Source organism: Pristiophorus japonicus, chromosome 2 (assembly GCF_044704955.1).
Source record: "Pristiophorus japonicus isolate sPriJap1 chromosome 2, sPriJap1.hap1, whole genome shotgun sequence".
NCBI lineage: Eukaryota > Metazoa > Chordata > Chondrichthyes > Pristiophoridae > Pristiophorus > Pristiophorus japonicus.
The window spans coordinates 104,328,698-104,347,433 of NC_091978.1; the positions used below are offsets into that span (position 1 = coordinate 104,328,698).

Consider the following 18,736-nt stretch of genomic DNA (forward strand, 5'->3'; position numbering starts at 1 on the left):
CATTGGGGTGGAGGAAAACCTCGCTGGCCTAGCTAGAGAAAAACAAATGCAATCCCATCCTCATCCTTGGTGTATTTGCCACCTTCATAATGAAGTTGATCTTTCTGAAATCACGCCATTGGTAAATTACATTGTCGATCCCACTCATGCCTGTTGTATGGCAACTATACCTGTATGATGCAGGCCTACTACACTGACCATGCAGTAGGCAGAAATGGTGGGATTTCCAATTTGGAGGTAGCACCTACCTGTTTGAATTCTGCATCAAGGCAGGAAAGGCTCTTCACACCCCACCCTCAAGCCCAGATGGAATAATTTCCAAAAATGATAATACCAGACATGGAAAATTGTGAAGAAGAATCCAGGATGCTGTGGTCAGGTTGGCAGAGTGGGCAGATAAATGGTAGATACAATTCAATGTAGAAAAAAGTGCAGTACAGTACGATAGATACCTTAAATGATACGATTCTTAACAGTGTAGGATCAGATAGATCTAAAGATGCAGAAAGGTGGGAGTAGAGGTAAAAATATCCATTAAAAATTAAATAGGTGGTTTGAATATTCAAGCACGAAAGTGGTGTTGAATCATCATCATCATCATCATCATCATCATCATAGGCAGTCCCTCGGAGTTCTTTGATGCCTGAACAGTCCAATACGAGAGCCACAGATGCTGTTACAGGTGGGACAGACATTCGTCGGGGGAAGGGGTCGGTGGGGCTGGTTTGCCACGCGCTCCTTCCGCTGCCTGCGCTTGGCCTCTTCATGCTCTTTGCATTGAGACTCGAAGAGCCGGGATGTACTTTCTCCACCTCGGGTGGTCTTTGGCCAGGGTCTCCCAGGTGTCAGTGGTGATGTCGCACTTTACCAGCGAGGCTTTTAGGGTGTCATTATAACATTTCCACTGTCCTCCTTTGGTTCGTTTACCATGAAGGAGCGCCGCATAAAGCATTTGCTTAGGGAGTCTCGTATCTGGCATGTGTACTATGTGGCCTGCCCAGCTAAGCTGATCGAGTGTGGTCAGTGCTTCAATACTGGGGATGTTAGCCTGGGCGAGGACACTGATGTTGGTGCGCCTGTCCTCCCAGGGGATTTGCAGGATCTTGCGGAGACATCGGTGGTGATATCTCTCCAGCGACTTGAGGTGCCTTCTATACATGGTCCATGCCTCAGATCCATACAGGAGGGCGGGTATTACTACAGCCCTGTACACCATGAGTTTGGTGGTAGATTTGAGGGCCTGGTCTTCAAACACTCTTTTCCTCAGACGGCCGAAGGCTGCACTGGTGCACTGGAGGCGATGCTGAATCTCCGCATCAATGTCTGCCTTTGTTGGTAAGAGGCTCCGGAGATATGGGAAATGGTCCATGTTGTCCAGGGCCGCGCCGTGGATCTTGATTGGAGGGCAGTGTTGTGCGGCGGTGACAGGCTGGTGGAGGACCTTTGTCTTACGGATGTTAAGCGTAAGGCCCATGCTTTCATATGCCTCAGTGAATACATTGACTATATCCTGGAGTTCAGCCTCTGAATATGCAGACGCAGGCATCGTCCGCATACTGCAGCTTAACGACAGAGGTTGGGGTGATCTTGGACCTGGCTTGGAGGCAACGTAAGTTGAACAGTTCCCAATGGTTCTGTAGTTTAGTTCCACTCCAGCGGGGAGCTTGTTGATTGTGAGGTGGAGCATGGTAGCGAGGAAGATTGAGAAGAGGGTTGGAGCAATAACGCAGCCCTGTTTGACCCTGGTCCGGACGTGGATTGGGTCTGTAATGGATCCATTGATAAGGATCACTGCCTGCATGCCATCATGATGCAGGCGAAGGATGTTGACAAACTTTTGGGGGCATCTGTAACGGAGGAGGACGCTCCATAGACCTGCACGGTTGACAGTGTCAAAGGCCTTTGTAAGATCGAAAAAGACCATGTATAAAGGCTGGCGCTGCTCCCTGCATTTTTCCTGCAATTGGCGCGCTGCAAAGATCATGTCTGTTGTGTCCCATTGGGGACGAAATCTGCATTGTGATTGAAGAGGAGCTCCTCGGCCACGGAGAAGACGATTGAGGAGAATGCGAGCGACAACTTTCCCAGTGGCTGAAAGCAGGGAGATTCCCCTGTAGTTGCCGCAGTCGGGCTTGTCATAGAAACATAGAAAATAGGTGTAGGAGTAGGCCGTTCGGCCCTTCGAGCCTGCACTACCATTCAATAAGATCATGGCTGATCATTCCCTCTGTACCCCTTTCCTGCTTTCTCTCCATACCCCTTGATCCCCTTAGCCGTAAGGGCCATACCTAACTCCCTCTTGAATATATCCAATGACTGGCATCAACAACTCTCTGCGGCAGGGAATTCCACAGGTTAACAACTCTCTGAGTGAAGAAGTTTCTCTTCATCTCAGTCCTAAATGGCCTACCCCTTATCCTAAGACTGTGTCCCCTGGTTCTGGACTTCCCCAACATCGGGAACATTCTACCCGCATCTAACTTGTCCCGTTCCGTCAGAATCTTATATGTTTCTATGAGATCCCCTCTCATCCTTCTAAACTTGTGTATAAAGGCCCAGTTGATCCAGTCTCTCTTCATATGTCAGCCCTGCCATCCTGGGAATCAGTCTAGCCAGCCCTTATACATGGCCTTTTTTGATCTTACAAAGGCCTTTGACACTGTCAACCGTGAGGGTTTATGGAGCGTCCTCCTCCGTTTCGGATGCCCCCAAAAGTTTGTCAACATCCTCCGCCTGCTTCATGATGACATGCAGGCCATGATCCTTACCAATGGATCCATTACAGACCCAATCCACGTCCGGACCGGGGTCAAACAGGGCTGCGTTATCGCTCCAACCCTCTTCTCAATCTTCCTCGCCACCATGCTCCCCCTTTTTTAAAATGGTCACAATCACTGCATCTCTCAGATCTCCCAGCATGCTCTCCTCCCTCCAGATGAGAGAGATGAGGTCATGTATCCCCGCCAACAGCGCCTCTCCGCCTTATTTTAGCGCCTCAGCAGGGATTCCATCCGCACCCGTAGCCTTGTTATTCTTGAGCTGTTTTATGGCTTTGCCTACCTTGTGCAAAGTTGGAGTTTCACTGAGTTGATGGCAGGTGGCATGCTGCGGGATGGAATCGAGAACACTCGAGTCAAAGACAGAGTCTCGATTGAGGAGATCTTCAAAGTGCTCCTTCCATCAGGCCCTGACAGCCTCGGTATCCTTGATGAGTGTTTCCCTGTTCTTGGCCAGCAGTGGGGTGGGGCCTTGGGAGTTTGGACATTAGATAGCCTTGACTGCAGTGAAGAATCCTCGCATATAGTGGCTGTGGACCAGTTCTTGTATCTCCTATGCTTTCTCCATCCACCACCTATTCTTTAGGTCCCAAGTTTTTTGTTGGACCTGAGCCTTGAGCCGTCTGTAATGTTGTTTTGCAGCTCACGAGTTAGGCTGCTGCTTGAGGCTCAGAAATGTTTTGCGCTTGTGATCTATTAGTTCTTCGCTCTCCTGATCATTTTCATCAAACCAGTCCTGATGTTTTCTGGTTGAGTGACCAAGTGTCTCTTCACAGGCACTGGTTATAGAGGCCAGGAGGACAGACCAAGCGCTATGGGGATTCAGCATCTCAGGGTCATCAAGGCACGCCAGATTGGCTGTGAGGCACTGGCTGTATAGGGCTCTCTTAGCTGGGTCTCTAAGTGCCCCGGCATTAACTTTTTTGCGGAACTGCTTATGCTGTACCCTCTGCTTTGGGGCTATGTTAATGTTGGTGATGGATCGGATTAGGCAATGGTCCGTCCAGCAGTCATCAGCTCCTGTCTTGGCGCGGGTGATGCGCACATCCTTGCGATCCCTGGCTCGGACGATGACATAGTCAAGCAGGTGCCAGTGTTTGGAGCGAGGGTGTTGCCACGATGTCTTGTATTTGTCCCTCTGGCGGAACAGGGTGTCGGTGATGAGGAGTTCATGTTCTAGACATTTTGTCAGGAGTAGACTACTGCTGGAGTTGGCTTTCCCTACCCCCTCTCTGCCAATCACGCCTCCCCAGAGGGCTGTGTCTTTGCAAATCCTGGCATTAAAATCACCCAGCAGGATCAATTTGTCACCCGTGGGGACGCGGTACAGGGATGTCTCGAGGTTGGGATAAAATCCCTCTTTAGCCTCATCCGTTGCATCGAGTGTAGGGGCATACACAATGATGACTGTGGCACATTGGTTCCGAGATAGGCTGATATGGAGAGTCATGAGGCGTTCGTTTACCCCACAGGGGGAGTCTTTGAGGCGGTCGACTAGCTCATTCTTGACTGCAAAGCCGACTCCATGAAGGCGGCGTTCTGCCTCTGGTTTCCCTTTCCAGAAGCAGGTATAATCTCCACCATGTTCCTTCAACTGGCCTTCCCCTGCCCGCCGGGTCTCGCTTAGGGCGGCGGTGTCAATGCCAAAACGTCTGAGTTCCCGGGCAACTATGGCGGTGCGGCATTCCGGCCTGTTGCTGTTGGGATTGTCCATGAGGGTCCTGATGTTCCAGGTCCCGAACTTCATACTGACGAAGTGTAAGATGCCTGTGCATGAGTTATTTTAACGTGGGGTGGCCGCTGCACACCGGCAAGCACACTGGCTTAGCTGAGCAAGGTCTTGGTCCAGTGGTAAGGGGATCCAAGACAACTGGAGACCAGGCACAGCTCAGCTAATTGCCTTCAACGAAGTGTTGGCCGCAAGCTCAGCGCCATTGATGGTAGATGGCCCGAGGCTAGGTTTGGGGGGCAGGCATTAGGAAGGTGACTTCCAAAGTTATTTTAAAAGATTAAAAGTTAATTCAAGAGTTTCTAAGGGTTGTTAAAAAGTTTTTAAAAGTTTCTAAAAGTTGTTAAAAGTCAAAAATGTAGATTAATAATAGATATTTAAAAGTATTTTGATTGAGAGTCTAAAATGTAAGTTTTAAAAGTTCTCCCAAATTGTTTAATAAGTTTAAAAATTTAGCCGGTTCAGCGCTGACCTCGGAGTCCCTTCGGCAGATTGAGCGCTGACCTCGGAGTCCCTTCAGCCGGTTCCATGTCCTCGGGTCCCTTTGGCAGGTCGTCCCTGAGTCCCTTCGGCCGGTTAAACATCCCCAGAATCCGGTGCAGGGTCCTTTTGGCCCGGGATAGAAGCGGCCGGTACGGGGTTCCTTCGGCCAGGGGCAGAAACGGCTGAGTGTACTCCCACGATGTACAAGGCATCCGGCGGCGCCCAGAACCCTCCCCAGCGGCGTCCAGGCGTTCACACAGGTCGGGACGGCCCACCCAACATGCCTGTCGCCGATACACTGGGCCCCCCACCCACCTGACACGCCACTCTAGTGTCCTTCTCTGGCGCAGGACACTTGAATCTTTGTGCTTTAATCTAATGAGTTCACAGGTGTTTCAATGAAAGACCTAATATTCCAGGTCTCGAACTAAATCTTGGAGGGTGGAAGATGCCTGTGCTTGGATTTTTTTAATGTGTGGCGGCCGTTGCACACCAGCCACCACGCGGGCTTGTCAGAGCTAGGTCTTGGTCCAGTGGCAAAGATTACCCAAGACTACTGGAGACCAGCTCTGCTGCACGGACCGAGCGAGCACACATATCGCAGTGTGGGCTGGCACGTGCTACCCTTGCCTCTACTGGGCCCCAGACTCATGCCTCTCCTGGACCCTGGTCACTTCCTTCTACAAACTCTTGCCGGTCCTTCACCCTCCTGCTGTGCCCGCCCGCACTGCAATCAGCGACCTGACTTCGCAGCCGTCACCCTTCTGCAGTGGTATGCCGCCGGACGCTGCTCCCACTGATGGCCCCGGCCTGCTGATGGTCTTGCAGGCTGGGACCACGCCGATTTCCGGGCCGGGCCACTGCTTTGAATGTGTCCAAGTTGGAGTATTGTGTGCAGTTCTGGGCATGTCATTTTCAGAAGAAGCTTAGAGCCATGGAAAGAGTGCAGCAAAAATTCACTAGAATTAAACTGGGAATAGTTGTAAAGAAAAGCTTGAAAATTGTGCTTTTTTTAGTGGAAGAGAATATTAATTGGATCTAATAGAGGTTTTCAAAATGATGAAATGTTTTGATTGGTGAATTGCTTAGAAAGGGGCTAGGCTCTTATCATTGGAAGCTTTTTTTTGCAGACAACATGGAATGTTTTACTCCTTATGGCTAGTGAGGCATAAACTATGGTCTCTATGTTAATCCCCCTTCCCCCTGCCACCAACTGACAGGGTCAGACGAGAGGTTAAAATATCAGAAATGTTGATCCTGCTGCGTTACCAGATGATGCAATATTAACAGCAAGTATCGGGGTCAATGTGCCTCATGTTGTAGAGGTGGGAGGCTCATGAATAAATCTAAATCGAGATCCTATGATGCAATTAAGAACCGGCTATGATTTTAACTAGTGCAGCAGGGGTTTCATGCAGGTCAGCGAGATCACTTGGGGAACCCTGGCAGTATTGGGTCCTGATTGATCATTGGACTGAATGTAAAGGGCCACAATGTGAATAAAGTTGCAACATTTACAGGTGCTCTTTTTTGGGCTGTGATCCTGTGATCATTGTTTGCTTTGACTTGTAATTTGGAGAAACTAATTATGGGTGCTGCTCTCTGTGCACTCTATTGGAGTGAAGAGGAAAGGGGAGCAGCAGCAAGAAAGTGATTAAGAAGGAGCTGTAGAAGGGCTACAGAGAAGGAAGCAATGGAAGGGGCATGTACACACAAGGCCTTATTCACCTATCAGGTTCTACAGACAAGATACTCAGCTTCCTTGACCTGTCTGAGGAGCAGTGCTTCAGGAAGCTTTGATGGTCAAGATAGTAGACACGGACCTCTGCAGCCTCCTGGAAGAAAACCTGCTGTTGCTGGTAGTGAAAGTGAGTACCACCCTCAACTTATACATCTCTGGATCCTTTCAGCCGGTCACGGAGGACATATTGAGGGTGTCGTAGTCAGCCACCCACAAATGCATCAGGCAGGGCACAGATGCCTTATTTGCCAATTATATTTATTTCCCAACTGATGACTGCTAAACAGAAAGAGCATTAGGATTTTCAGCTCTGGCTGGCTTTCCACAAGTGCAGGGTGCAATAGACCTCACCCTCCGACCAGCCAGGAGCCTTTGTGAACCGCAAGGATTTCCACTCCATCAACATGCAACTTGTGCAGCCACAAGAAGAGGTTCATGCAAGTGTGTGCCCAATACCCAGGGTGCTGTCACGATGCCATCATCTTGCAGCAATCCAATATCCCTCCCCCGCCCACCCCCCCATATTTCGACCTGGCACCTGTGTTAGAGGATTGCTGCTTGGGGACAAGGATGCCTTCTTCTACCATGGCTGATGATGCCTCTTCGGAACTTTGACGGTATTGGTTAAGTGGGTGGCAAGGGAGCAGATGTGCTGATGTCCTGAGAGGTCTGCACGTACTGTTCTGCCCTCCCTTGAGGCAGCAACCACATCAGTCTTGCTGATCTGCAGGAGTGCAATGGAGGAGATGAGTGATGCCTTGGAAGCCTGCCTCAACTCAATTCACCACCTTCTCTTACGTGGAATGGTCTTGGAGCCCAGCGTCTCTATTGTAGCCGTTTGAACCTCCATCAAGACCACAAAGGCTGGTAGCATTGACTCCTGCTGTGACGGCCCGCTGCAGTATCACTAGACTTGGCCATGGTACACTAATAATAAAGGATGAAACTGAGTACTGTGTACAATGAGCAAGTGTGACCTTAGTTCCTTTTAATAAGACTCCTGAGTGCAGGTACCTCGTGGGTGACCTGCTTTTATACCGTGCTCCCAAGGGATGCTGGAATCCCTTGGGACTCCCAACAGGTGGGCCCTCTGGTGGTTAGGTGTTATACAGGTTACAAGGGGTTAAATACATAACATCACTCCCCCGTGAAGTCAACAGTACACTTATTTACAAGGTGAGACGATCTGGAGCTTGTGCTCCCTTGTCGATCGTCTCGGTACAAATGCGGGTGTGGGTGGGTTGGTCACTTCTTCACTGGGCTGTTGGACAGCCGGCCTTGCCGGGCTGCTGGGGATGATGAGTTCGGCTTTGTGGTCAACCATGATGTCAGTTGCCACTTGTGTGTGTGTTGGAGGGTCAAAGTTGGTGGTATCTTGTTCGGGTTGGTCGTAGCTGTTGGTGAACCGCAATTTGATTTGGTCCAAATGTTTTCTGTACGTTTGTCCATTGGCTAATTTGACCTGAAACATCCTACTCCCCTCTTTGGCTATGACCGTGCCAGCAAGCCATTTGGGACCATGTCCATAACTGAGCACAAATACAGGATCTTTGACCTCAATATCGCGTGACAAATTTGCGCGGTCATGGTACACACTTTGTTGATGCCGCTTGCCCTCCACATGATCATGGAGATCAGGGTGGACAAGAGAGAGCCTTGTTTTAAGTGCCCTTTTCATGAGCAGCTCGGCTGGGGGAACCCCGGTGAGTGAGTGGGGTCTGGTGCAGTAGCTGAGCAGCACTCGGGACAACCAGATCTGCAGGGAGCCTTCCGACACTCGTTTCAAGCTTTGCTTGATGGTTTGAACTGCCCGTTCTGCCTGGCCGTTGGATGCGGGCTTGAACGGGGCAGATGTGAAATGTTTGATCCCGTTGCGGGTCATGAATTCCTTAAATTCAGCACTGGTGAAGCACAGCCCTTGTCGCTGACAAGGACATCAGGCAAGCCGTGCGTGGCAAACATGGCTCGTAGGCTTTCAATAGTGGCCGTGGATGTGCTTACAGACATTATTGCACATTCAATCCATTTTGAGTAAGTGTCCACAACAACCAAAAACATTTTGCCCAGAAATGGGCCCGCATAATCTACGTGGATCCTCGACCAAGGTTTGGAGGGCCACGACCACAAACTTAGTGGTGCCTCTCAGGGTGTATTGCTCAGCTGAGAGCAAGTGTTGCACTGGCGCACGCATGACTCTAAATCTGAGTCGATGCCAGGCCACCACACATGGGATCTGGCTATGGCTTTCATTATTACAATGCCTGGGTGGGTGCTGTGCAGTTCACAAATGAACGTATCTCTGCCTTTCTTGGGCAAGATCACGTGATTGCCCCACAACAGACAGTCCGTCTTCAGGGACAACTCGTCTTTGAGTCTGTGGAACGGGTTAATCGCCTCCTGCATCTCTGCTGGGACACCAGACCAGCTCCCATGGAGGACACAGTTTTTTTTTACCAAGGAGAGTAAAGGATCCTGGCTGGACCAGGTCCTGATCTGCTGGGCCATAACGGGGGACTTCTCGTTCTCAAATGCCTCCATGACCATGAGCAAGTCCGCTGACTGTGCCATTTCCACCCCGGTGGTGGGCAATGGCAGCCAACTAAGAGCATCTGCGCAGTTCTCTGTGCCCGGTCTGTGGTGGATTACATAGTTGTATGCCAACAGCGTGAGCACCCATCTTTGGATGCGGGCAGAGGCATTGGTATTAATCCGTTTGCTCTCAGAGAACAGCGATGTGAGCGGCTTGTGGTCAGTTTTAAGCTCAAACTTGAGGCCAAATAAATACTGGTGCATTTTTTTCATCACGTAGATGCACGCCAGAGCCTCTTTTTCAATCATGCTGTAGGCCCTTTCCTGGACAAACTTCTGGACGCATTGCATAATCCCCGATTCGTTAGCCTGTTGTAACACACACCCGACCCCGTATGACGATGCATCTCAAGCTAGCACTAATCATTTGCAAGGGTTATACAGGACAAGCAGTTTGTTTGAACACAACAGATTTCTGGCTTTCTTAAAGGCAACCTCTTGTGAATTCCCCCATACCCATGCGCAGTAGCACATGTAGGGGTTCTAGCAGGGTGCTTAACCCAGGTAGGAAATTACTGAAATAGTTAAGGAGACCCAGGAAAACCGCAGCTCCGTCAAGTTCTGTGGTCTCGACGTGTTCTTGATAGCCTCTGTATTGGCTTCAGTGAGTCTGATGCCGTCTGCCGCGATTCTTCTTCCCAAGACCTCGACATCCTGCACCAGGAAAACACACTTCGAGCGTTTCAACCTGAGCCCCACGCGATCCAACCGACTAAGAACCTCTTCCAGATTCTTCAAGTGCTCAATGGTGTCCTGAGCTGTAACCAGTATGTCGTCCTGGAAAAACACGGTGCAAGGAACCGACTTTAGCAAGCTCTCCATGTTCTGCTGGAAGATGGCTGCAGCCGACCGAATCCCGAACGGACACCGGTTATAGATGAACAGACCTTTGCGCGTGTTGATGCAGGTGAGGCCTTTCGAAGACTCCTCCAGCTCCTGCTCATGTAGGCCGAGGTCAGGTCCAACTTAGTGAACGTCTTCCCTCCAGCCAAGGTCGCAAATAGGTCATCAGCCTTGGGTAGCGGGTACTGGTCCTGCAGCGAAAAATGGTTAATCGTTACTTTATAGTCCCCACAAATTTTAATCGTGCAGTCCTCTTTCAGTACCGGGACAATTGGACTAGCCCAGTCGTTGAATTCCACTGGTGCGATGATGCCTTCTCGCTGCAGCCTGTCCAGCTGAATTTCCACTTTTTCACGCATTATGTACGGTACCGCCCGTGCCTTGTGGTGGATGGGTCGCGTACCGGGAACCAAATGGATCAGCACTTTCTCCCCCGAGAAGCTTCCAATGCCTGGCTCGAACAACGATGGGAACTTGCTCAGAACCTGGGCACATGAGGCGTTGTCGACGGACGAAAGCGCTCTGATGTCGTCTCAGTTCAAGCGGATTTTTCCTAGCCACTTTTGCCAAACAACGTGGAGCCATCCCCTGGCACAATCCACAGCAGGAGTTCGTGTACTGCTCTGTCATAGGAGACTTTGACTTCTGCACTGCCAATTACAGGGATTAGTTCCTTGATGTAAGTGCTTAATTTGGTGTGAATGGGGCTGAGCTTGGGCCTGTGTGCCTTTTGCCCCACAGCCTGTCGAAGGCCTTTTTACTCATTATGGACTGACTTGCACCCGTGTCCAGTTCCATAGATACTGGAATACCGTTCAGTTCAACTTTTAACATTATTGGTGGACATTTCGTGGTGAATGTGTGTACCCCGTACACTTCTGCCTCCTCGGTACGAGTCTCCAATTCAGTCTGATCCACAGTGGATCGATCGTCCTCTGCAACGTGGTGGTTTGCAGCTTGCCTGCATATTCACTGGAGGTGTCCCATTGTTCTGCAACCGTTGCACGCATAGCGCTTGAAGCAGCATTGATGGGGCCAATGATCACCTCCACAACGCCAACAGGGTGTTAACTGCCTCGCATTAACGATTTATGGCGGACTCTGGGTCATCTGAGGTCGGGCAGCAGCAGCCGGCATGTACGTTGTGCCATGTATATTTCTGCTCGAAACCGACGTTACTTTATGCACAGTACTGGTCGAAACTTCTTTACTCTGCGAAATCCATTTGGTGTTGTTGCTGGTGGACATAAATGTCTGGGCTATTGTTATGGCTTTACTTAGATTCGGAATTTCTACAGTCAACAGTTTGCGAAGGATTGTCTCATGGTCAATGCCCAGTACAAAAATGTCTCTGAGCATTTGTTCTAGGAATCCCTCAAACTCACAATGTCCTGCAAGGTGTCTTGGTTCAGCGATATAGCTTGCCACTTCCTGGCCCTCCGATCGTTGACACGTGTAGAACCGATATCTCGCCATCAAAATGCTTTCTTTAGGATTTAGGTGCTCCTGGACCAACGTACACAATTCTTCGTAGGATTTCTCTGTTGGTTTTGCCGGAGCTAGGAGATTCTTCATGAGGCCATAGATTGTTGCCCCACAGACAGTTAGGAGGATCGCACTTCGTTTGGTAACATTCTTGTCCCTTTCTAGCTCGTTGGCCACAAAGTATTGGTCGAGTCGCTCCACGAAGGCCTCCCAATCGACCCTTCTGAGAACTTCTCCTGGATACCAACTGTTCTTTGCATTTTCACGTGGTTGTTCGTTACCTTGTCGCCAATTGGTACACTCATAATAAAGGATGAAACGAGTACTGTGTACAATGAGCAAGTGTCACCTTAGCTCCTTTAATAAGACTCCAGAGTGTAGGTACCTCGTAGGTGGCCTGCTTATATACCGTGCTCCCAAGGGATGTTGGGATCCCTTGGGACTCCAACAGATGAGCCCTCTGGTGGTCAGGTGTCATACAGGTTACAAGGGGTTAAATACATAACAGGCCACATGCTCCAAGGTAGTTTGCAGAGTTAAGAACCCTTGCGATAGCACCCCACAGATGGCGGAGTTGGACTCCTCAGTCCTCCCTGCCACAGTGGATAGAATTCCTGGCAGGACTGCCAACACCTCACACATCTGTTCCTGTTCCTCAAGTGACAAGCCCCCAGAGTTCTACATCTCTGTTAAGCTGAATAGAGATTGGAGAGGACGGCTCCCTCCAGTGCCAATTCTTCTTGGATATCTTTACCACCACTATCTGCTCCTGCTCACTTGTGCTGTGAGACTCCCCCTATGCTAAACATCCATAAGACAAAGGTCCTCCACCAGCCTGTCCTCAACGCACAGCACTGCCCCCCAGTCATCAAGATCCACAGCGTAGCCCTGAACACTGGACCATTTTCCATATCTCGGGAGCCTCCTATCATCAAGAGCAGGCATCGACGACGAGATCCAACACCGCCTCCAGTGCAGCCTTCGGTCGCCTGAGGAAAAGAGTGTTTGAAGACCAGGCCCTCCAAACTGCCACCAAGCTCATGGTCTACAGGGCTGTAGTAATACCTGCCCTCCTGTATGGCTCAGAGACATGGACCATGTACAGTAGACACCTCAAGTTGCTGGAGAAATATCATCAACAATGTCTCCGCAAGATCCTACAAATCCCCTGGGAGGACAGGCGCACCAACATCAGCGTCCTCACTCAGGCGAACATCCCAGCATTGAAGCACTGACCACACTCGATCAGCTCCGCTGGGCAGGCCACATTGTCTGCATGCCAGACACGAGACTCCCAAAGCAAGTGTTCTACTCGGAGCTCCTTCATGGCAAACGAGCCAAAGATGGGCAGCGGAAACGCTACAAGGGGACACCCTCAAAGCCTCCCTGATAAAGTGCAACATCCCCACTGACACCTGGGAGACCCTGGCCCAAGACCGCCCTAAGTGGAGGAAGTACATCCGAGAGGGCGCTGAGCACCTTGATTCTCAACACCGAGAGCATGCAGAAATCAAGCGTAGACAGCGGAAAGAGCATGTGGCGAACCAGTCCCACCCACCCCTTCCCTCAATGACTATCTGTCCCACCTGTGACAGAGTCAGTGGCTCTCGTATTGGACTGTTCAGCCACCAAAAGAACTCACTTCAGGAGTGGAAGCAAGTCTTCCTCGATTCCGAGGGATTGCCTATGATGATGATGCCAGCCCATCTATCAGACTAACATACCCACTCAATGTGCCAGTTTCTGCCCTGCTGCCTGCAATGCATGTATCGTGTGGAGGAATTAGTTCCTCCGAGGAGCTGCCTTCCTCTGTGGGCAGGAACTAGTGCTCTTCGTGTGATGTCCATAGAAGAAGAAAGTGTAGTGTCCTTACACCTTACTATAGAATCACACGAGGCATGTACTGCAGACAAAGTCACTGTGACTTGAACCTTTATTCCCAGGACCAAGGAGTGCTGATCCTGCGTGGGACCTCCCTTTATATACCTGGATGACCAGGTGAGGAGTGTCTCCCACAAGTTCACCCCCTGTGGTCAAGGTGTGCATTACTCAGATGTGTACAGTGCACAGTGTTGTTACATAAGGGTTACAGTTATGTGAAGGTTACAAACATGACAAAGGGTGAAGATTTAGTAACGGTAGCTAGAAAATGTAAATGTCCATATGAAGCACTTCACGTACTGGTTGATTTGTTGAAGTAGGCTGAAGATGAAGTATAATGTTGGAAAGTATGAGGTCATGCACTTTGGCAGAAAAAAAATCAAAGAGCAAGTTATTATTTAAATGGAGAAAGATTGCAAAGTGCTGCAGTACAGAGGGACCTGGGGGCATTTCTGCATGAATCACAAAAGGTTAGTATGCAGGTACAGCAAGTGATCAGGAAGGCCAATGGAATCTTGGCCTTTATTGCAAAGGGGATGGACTATAAAAGCGGTGAAGTCTTGCTACAGTTGTACAAGGTATTGGTGAGGCCACACCTAGAATACTGCGTGCAGTTTTGGTTTCCATATTTACGAAAGGATATATTTGCTTTGGAGGCAGTTCAGAGAAGGTTCACAAGGTTGATTCCAGACATGAGGGAATTGACTTAGGATGAAAGGTTGAGTAGATTGGGCCTCTACTCAATGGAATTCAGAAGAATGAGAGGTGATCTTATCGAAACCTATAAGATTATGAGGGGGCTTGACAAGGTGGATGCATAGAGGATGTTTCTGCTGATAGGGGAGACTAGAACTAGGGGCCATAATCTTAGAATAAGGGGCCGCCCATTTAAAACTGAGATGAGGAGAAATTTTTTCTCTCAGATGGTTGTGGATCTGTGGAATTCGCTGCTTCAGAGAGCTGTGGAAGCTGGGACATTGAATAAATTTAAGATAGAAACAGACAGTTTCTTAAATGATAAGGGAATAAGGGATAATGGAGAGCGGGCAGGGAAGTGGACCTGAATCCATGATCGGATCAGCCATGATTGTATTAAATGGCAGAGCATGCTCGAGTGGCCATATGGCCTTCTCCTGCTTCTATTTCTTATGTTCTTATGTAAGATGCAGTTGACTGTGTGAGACAAGTGTGTTTAAGTTGAAATCGGTCACCTTGCTCTGCGGATCCACCAACCTCTCCACCACCAATACTGAGGGTATTACTGATCCCGCTTATTTCAAGGGCCTCCTCCTCCCCTGCGGTTACTTCCATGGAATATGGGAGTCCTCTGCCTATCCTGGCACATGCCCTGAAATTCTGCACTCTCTGGAAAAAGTTTGGGACCAGTGGTATGAGTAGCTAATAAGGATATGTGTTTCCTCTGGATGTGGGGCATTAGGTGAAAGGGAGAACTAGGCAGTTGTCATCGGAGTGGGGATGTCATGCATTTGCAGAAAGTGGCCACAGTGCGAATTGGTGAGGTCTGCTGAGAGTAGGTGTAGGTTGAGCAGCTCAGATCTGACAAGACGAGGACGGGGTTATTGGCAGCAGTGAAGGGAGAAAGCAGGAATTGCACATGTGTAAGGAATGAGGATGAGAATTTGGTTTAAAAAAAAAATTATAATGGTCCCTAAATATAAATCAGTTTTATAAGCTACTGCAGTATTATCATTTTCCAGCAAACTGCATTTTTTTATGTATTGGAACTTCACTATCCTGGCTCCTTGCTATGTTGTTCAGGTTGTAACAAAGAATAAACAGCCAAATAGCTAGCTGTGCATGAAAATTAAATTTCTCATGAATAGCAAGATGTTAATATTCATTCAAGAAGTTAATGAGATATAATTGTACAAGTTGAACCTCCCTTATCCGGGACTCTCTTAACCAGCACCACCATTCCCGGGTGGCGCATGTGCAGATAATTTTTTTTCATACTCACCAATATTCTCTGCTCCCCTGAAGATGGAGACTCCTTCCTCGGGTCTGGTTCTGAAGGCACTGATTGCCTAAGTGGCCTTAAGGGTGGGTATTCAAGTCGGGGGGCGGGGGTGGGGGTGGGAAGATGAGGAGAGAGGTTCAACCTGCACTACTAATAATTATATTTTGAATTAAATTATAAATTAATTCTTGATATGTTATTTTTTTTTTAAATGTTTAAAACCCCCCCCGCCGGCTAGTTTTCCGTTTTGCTGAGCTTGGCCGCTATCTTTCTCCTCGATGCCGGGAACTTCTGCAACCACAGAGCCGCCATAGCTCCGCTTAGGCTGGGCGGGCTTGCTCTTATCGCGATCCCGGCTCGGCGCACGGAGTCCTCCCCTCCCCGCTGCCGTCGGTGCTCCCTCCGGGGGCGGGCCACGTCTTCGGGCTGGCCGCTCCTCCCCTCCCCGCTGCCCTCAGCGCTCTGCCAAACAAAAAGAAAAGACCTCTTCATTACTTTGAATGAGTCTTGGAGATTGTGAATCTTGGAGATTGTAGGAGGGGAGGGGGGTGGGAGGCAGTGGATTGCGGGGTTGGGGATATCTGTATCGGGGCTGGCTGGCTGGGGCTGGGGGTTGGTAGTTGTAAAAGACGGTAGAACACGTGACCGCCCCCGCGTCTGGCAAAATCCCTTATCCGGCACAGGCCAGGTCCCGAGGGTGCCGATAAGGGAGGTTGTACTTGAACTGGTGTACAGCAGGATGCCAATGAACAGTTCTGCCACAAAATGTTGATGTCTGTTTTTTTTTATATTTTGTGAAATATTCACCACATTTTGGGGCCATAGATTTGAATCCCAGCTGAAGCCATAATCACCTTGGACTCATCAGATTTATCATCTCGGTTCTTCAAACTAGGTATCAAACTAGCAGTCCATGTTAGTACCCTGTAATGAATAAATCTGGTCTTGCATACATTTATGTATTATTCAAGCCTGCAGAGAAACTGGTGGTATTGTTGAATTTTGGCTTGTAGGGTGTCTGCGTGCATACTTGAGTAGCAGCATTTTGCCCTCCTGTGGCATGCTTCATATTTGTCTAACTAAACTATGACACTAATTGTTTCTTCTCTTTGGTTAGATATTATCGGAGTTCACTATCTGCCCACTGGTTTTCTAGCACTGTCGCACAGTGTTTGCCAGCCACTATTTGAGGAACTCCTTCTTTTACTGCAGCCTCTCTCGTTACTGCCCTTCGATCTAGATTTGATGTTTGAACATCATGTTATTCAAATGAATAAAGAGCAGCAAAAGAAGAAGGAACAGCTCAAAGTCAAGCAGGACCTCTTGCAGTCCGTGCACTCCACCTTCCAGCTGATGAGAACCAATGATGGCAGTCATGTGAGTTTGGGACCTGAACAGAACAGGGAGGACAAATCAGAAAGAATCACACAAAGTGCAGCTACACCAAAGGGTGCAATAGCAAGAGATGCAGTATTACTGGATAAACAAGATGAAGATCTGGAGAGTGTAGAAAGAACGAGAAAGGAGAAAGTAACTGAGATGAAGAAGGACAAGCAAGCAGGATGGTGGTACCAGCTCATGCAGAGCTCGCAGGTATACATTGAAGCGTCTTCAGAAGAATCAAAGTTTGTAAAATGGGAGAAGAGAAAGAAGCAAAGTACAGCTGCTGTACCTCTACGATTAAGTGTAGGTATGGAGAAAGAGTCACTTCGAGAGGGTGTTACAGAAGGAGCAGAGAATGTGTCTATATCTGAATTACAAAATTCGGACATTTGCAAAGTGGTGTCCAGTCAGACTGAGTCAAATGAGGCAGCAGCCACGAAGGAACTCTTAAAGACAACTCAGCCTGAGTATTCTAAAAATGAAGCCAAACCTTCTTGGATGGGGAGTCCTCCAGAGTCTGTGCTACATGAACTTAAACATAGCAAGGTGAATGCACGCATGGCTTCACAGGATCATGCTGCACAACCAGAAAAGAAGCCAAACCTGGAGCCTACTGAAGGCAAACAAGGAATGTGGCTGGGCCGATTGTTTGGTGCAAGTGTAAATCAGACTAGAAAGGAAGAGTCACGGTTGGTCAAATCACAGAAAAGCAGGTGAGACTTTTGTTTTTACTTATTCTCGGAATGTTGCAACGCTGGCAAAGCTGCATTTTACTTGAACCGCTGCAGTTCTTGTGGTGATGGTGCTCCGACAATGGCGTTAGGTAGGGAATTCCAGGCTATTGACCCAGTGACGATGAAGGAACAAAAATATATATGTCCAGGTCAGTTTGGTATATGACTTGGAGGGAAACTTGTAGATGATGGTGCCCACAACATTGCTACTTTTGCCTTTCTCCGTGGTAGAGGTCGCAGGTGCTATTGAAGTTACCTTGGTGAGTTGCTCCAGTGTCTCCTGCAGATCGTACATGGATGGAGGGGGTGGATATTGAATCCAGTAGAGGGGCACCAATCAAGTGAACTGTTTTGCCCTGCATGGTATTGAGCTTCCTGAGTGTTGTTGTAGCTGCACCTATCCAGGCACATGGTGAGTATTCCATCACACTCCTGACTCGAGACTTGCAGATGGTAGAGAGGCTTTAAGGGGTGCTACAAACTATTGAAAACCCCACCTTATTGCAGCCTTTCATAAAAGAACATCACAATTTGAGATGAACTGCACATTTGTTTTCATAGGTTGTAGTAAATCTATTTTTAGTCACCGAAGTAATTTAATTTTCTAGTTTGCTACAAAGTTTATTTAGCACTTAAGATTTTGTTTGCATTTTGCTTCTTTCCATTTATAGGGCTTCTGGTCAAATTATTTGCACTATTTCCCTATAACTGCTGAATTGTAAGCCAATGCTCACTTGGAGTTAGGCTAATCTGCCCAAATTCAGAGAAATTAGATCTTCATCCCATTATTCTGGACTGGATTGAAACCTATGTACCAGAAGTGACAAACACTGTGCTTAATCCTCTGTACCACCCTCATAATTGCCAACTTTGAATCAGATGCGACAAGTGATTCAGAATGACTAGCTTTATAGAACTTTAGAGTTTTCACATTCTTCCTGGTGGAGGAAGCGCTTGGCTTCTGACAGCATGGCTGAGATTCTCAACTTAGCATGTGAGGAAACACGGGAGTAAATCGGCATCCCATTGGCCTATGGCATAGCTGCTCTGAGTACTGGAGTGCTGTGTCTCTGCACCACCCCCGTCACAAAATATCTGACTAGTGTCCCAGTT

General features: G+C 48.7%; 1 protein-coding gene across 7 annotated transcripts in view; it reads left to right on the forward strand.

The window, feature by feature from the left end:
* rusc2 (RUN and SH3 domain containing 2) overlaps positions 1-18,736 on the forward strand; it is a 254,883-nt gene that overhangs the window by 217,395 nt on the left and 18,752 nt on the right. For all 7 annotated transcript variants that reach the window (XM_070868526.1, XM_070868518.1, XM_070868544.1 and 4 more), the window contains one exon: positions 16,624-17,602. In XM_070868526.1, coding sequence (XP_070724627.1) covers positions 16,624-17,602 — 979 coding nt within the window. The remainder of the gene's footprint in view (positions 1-16,623; positions 17,603-18,736) is intronic.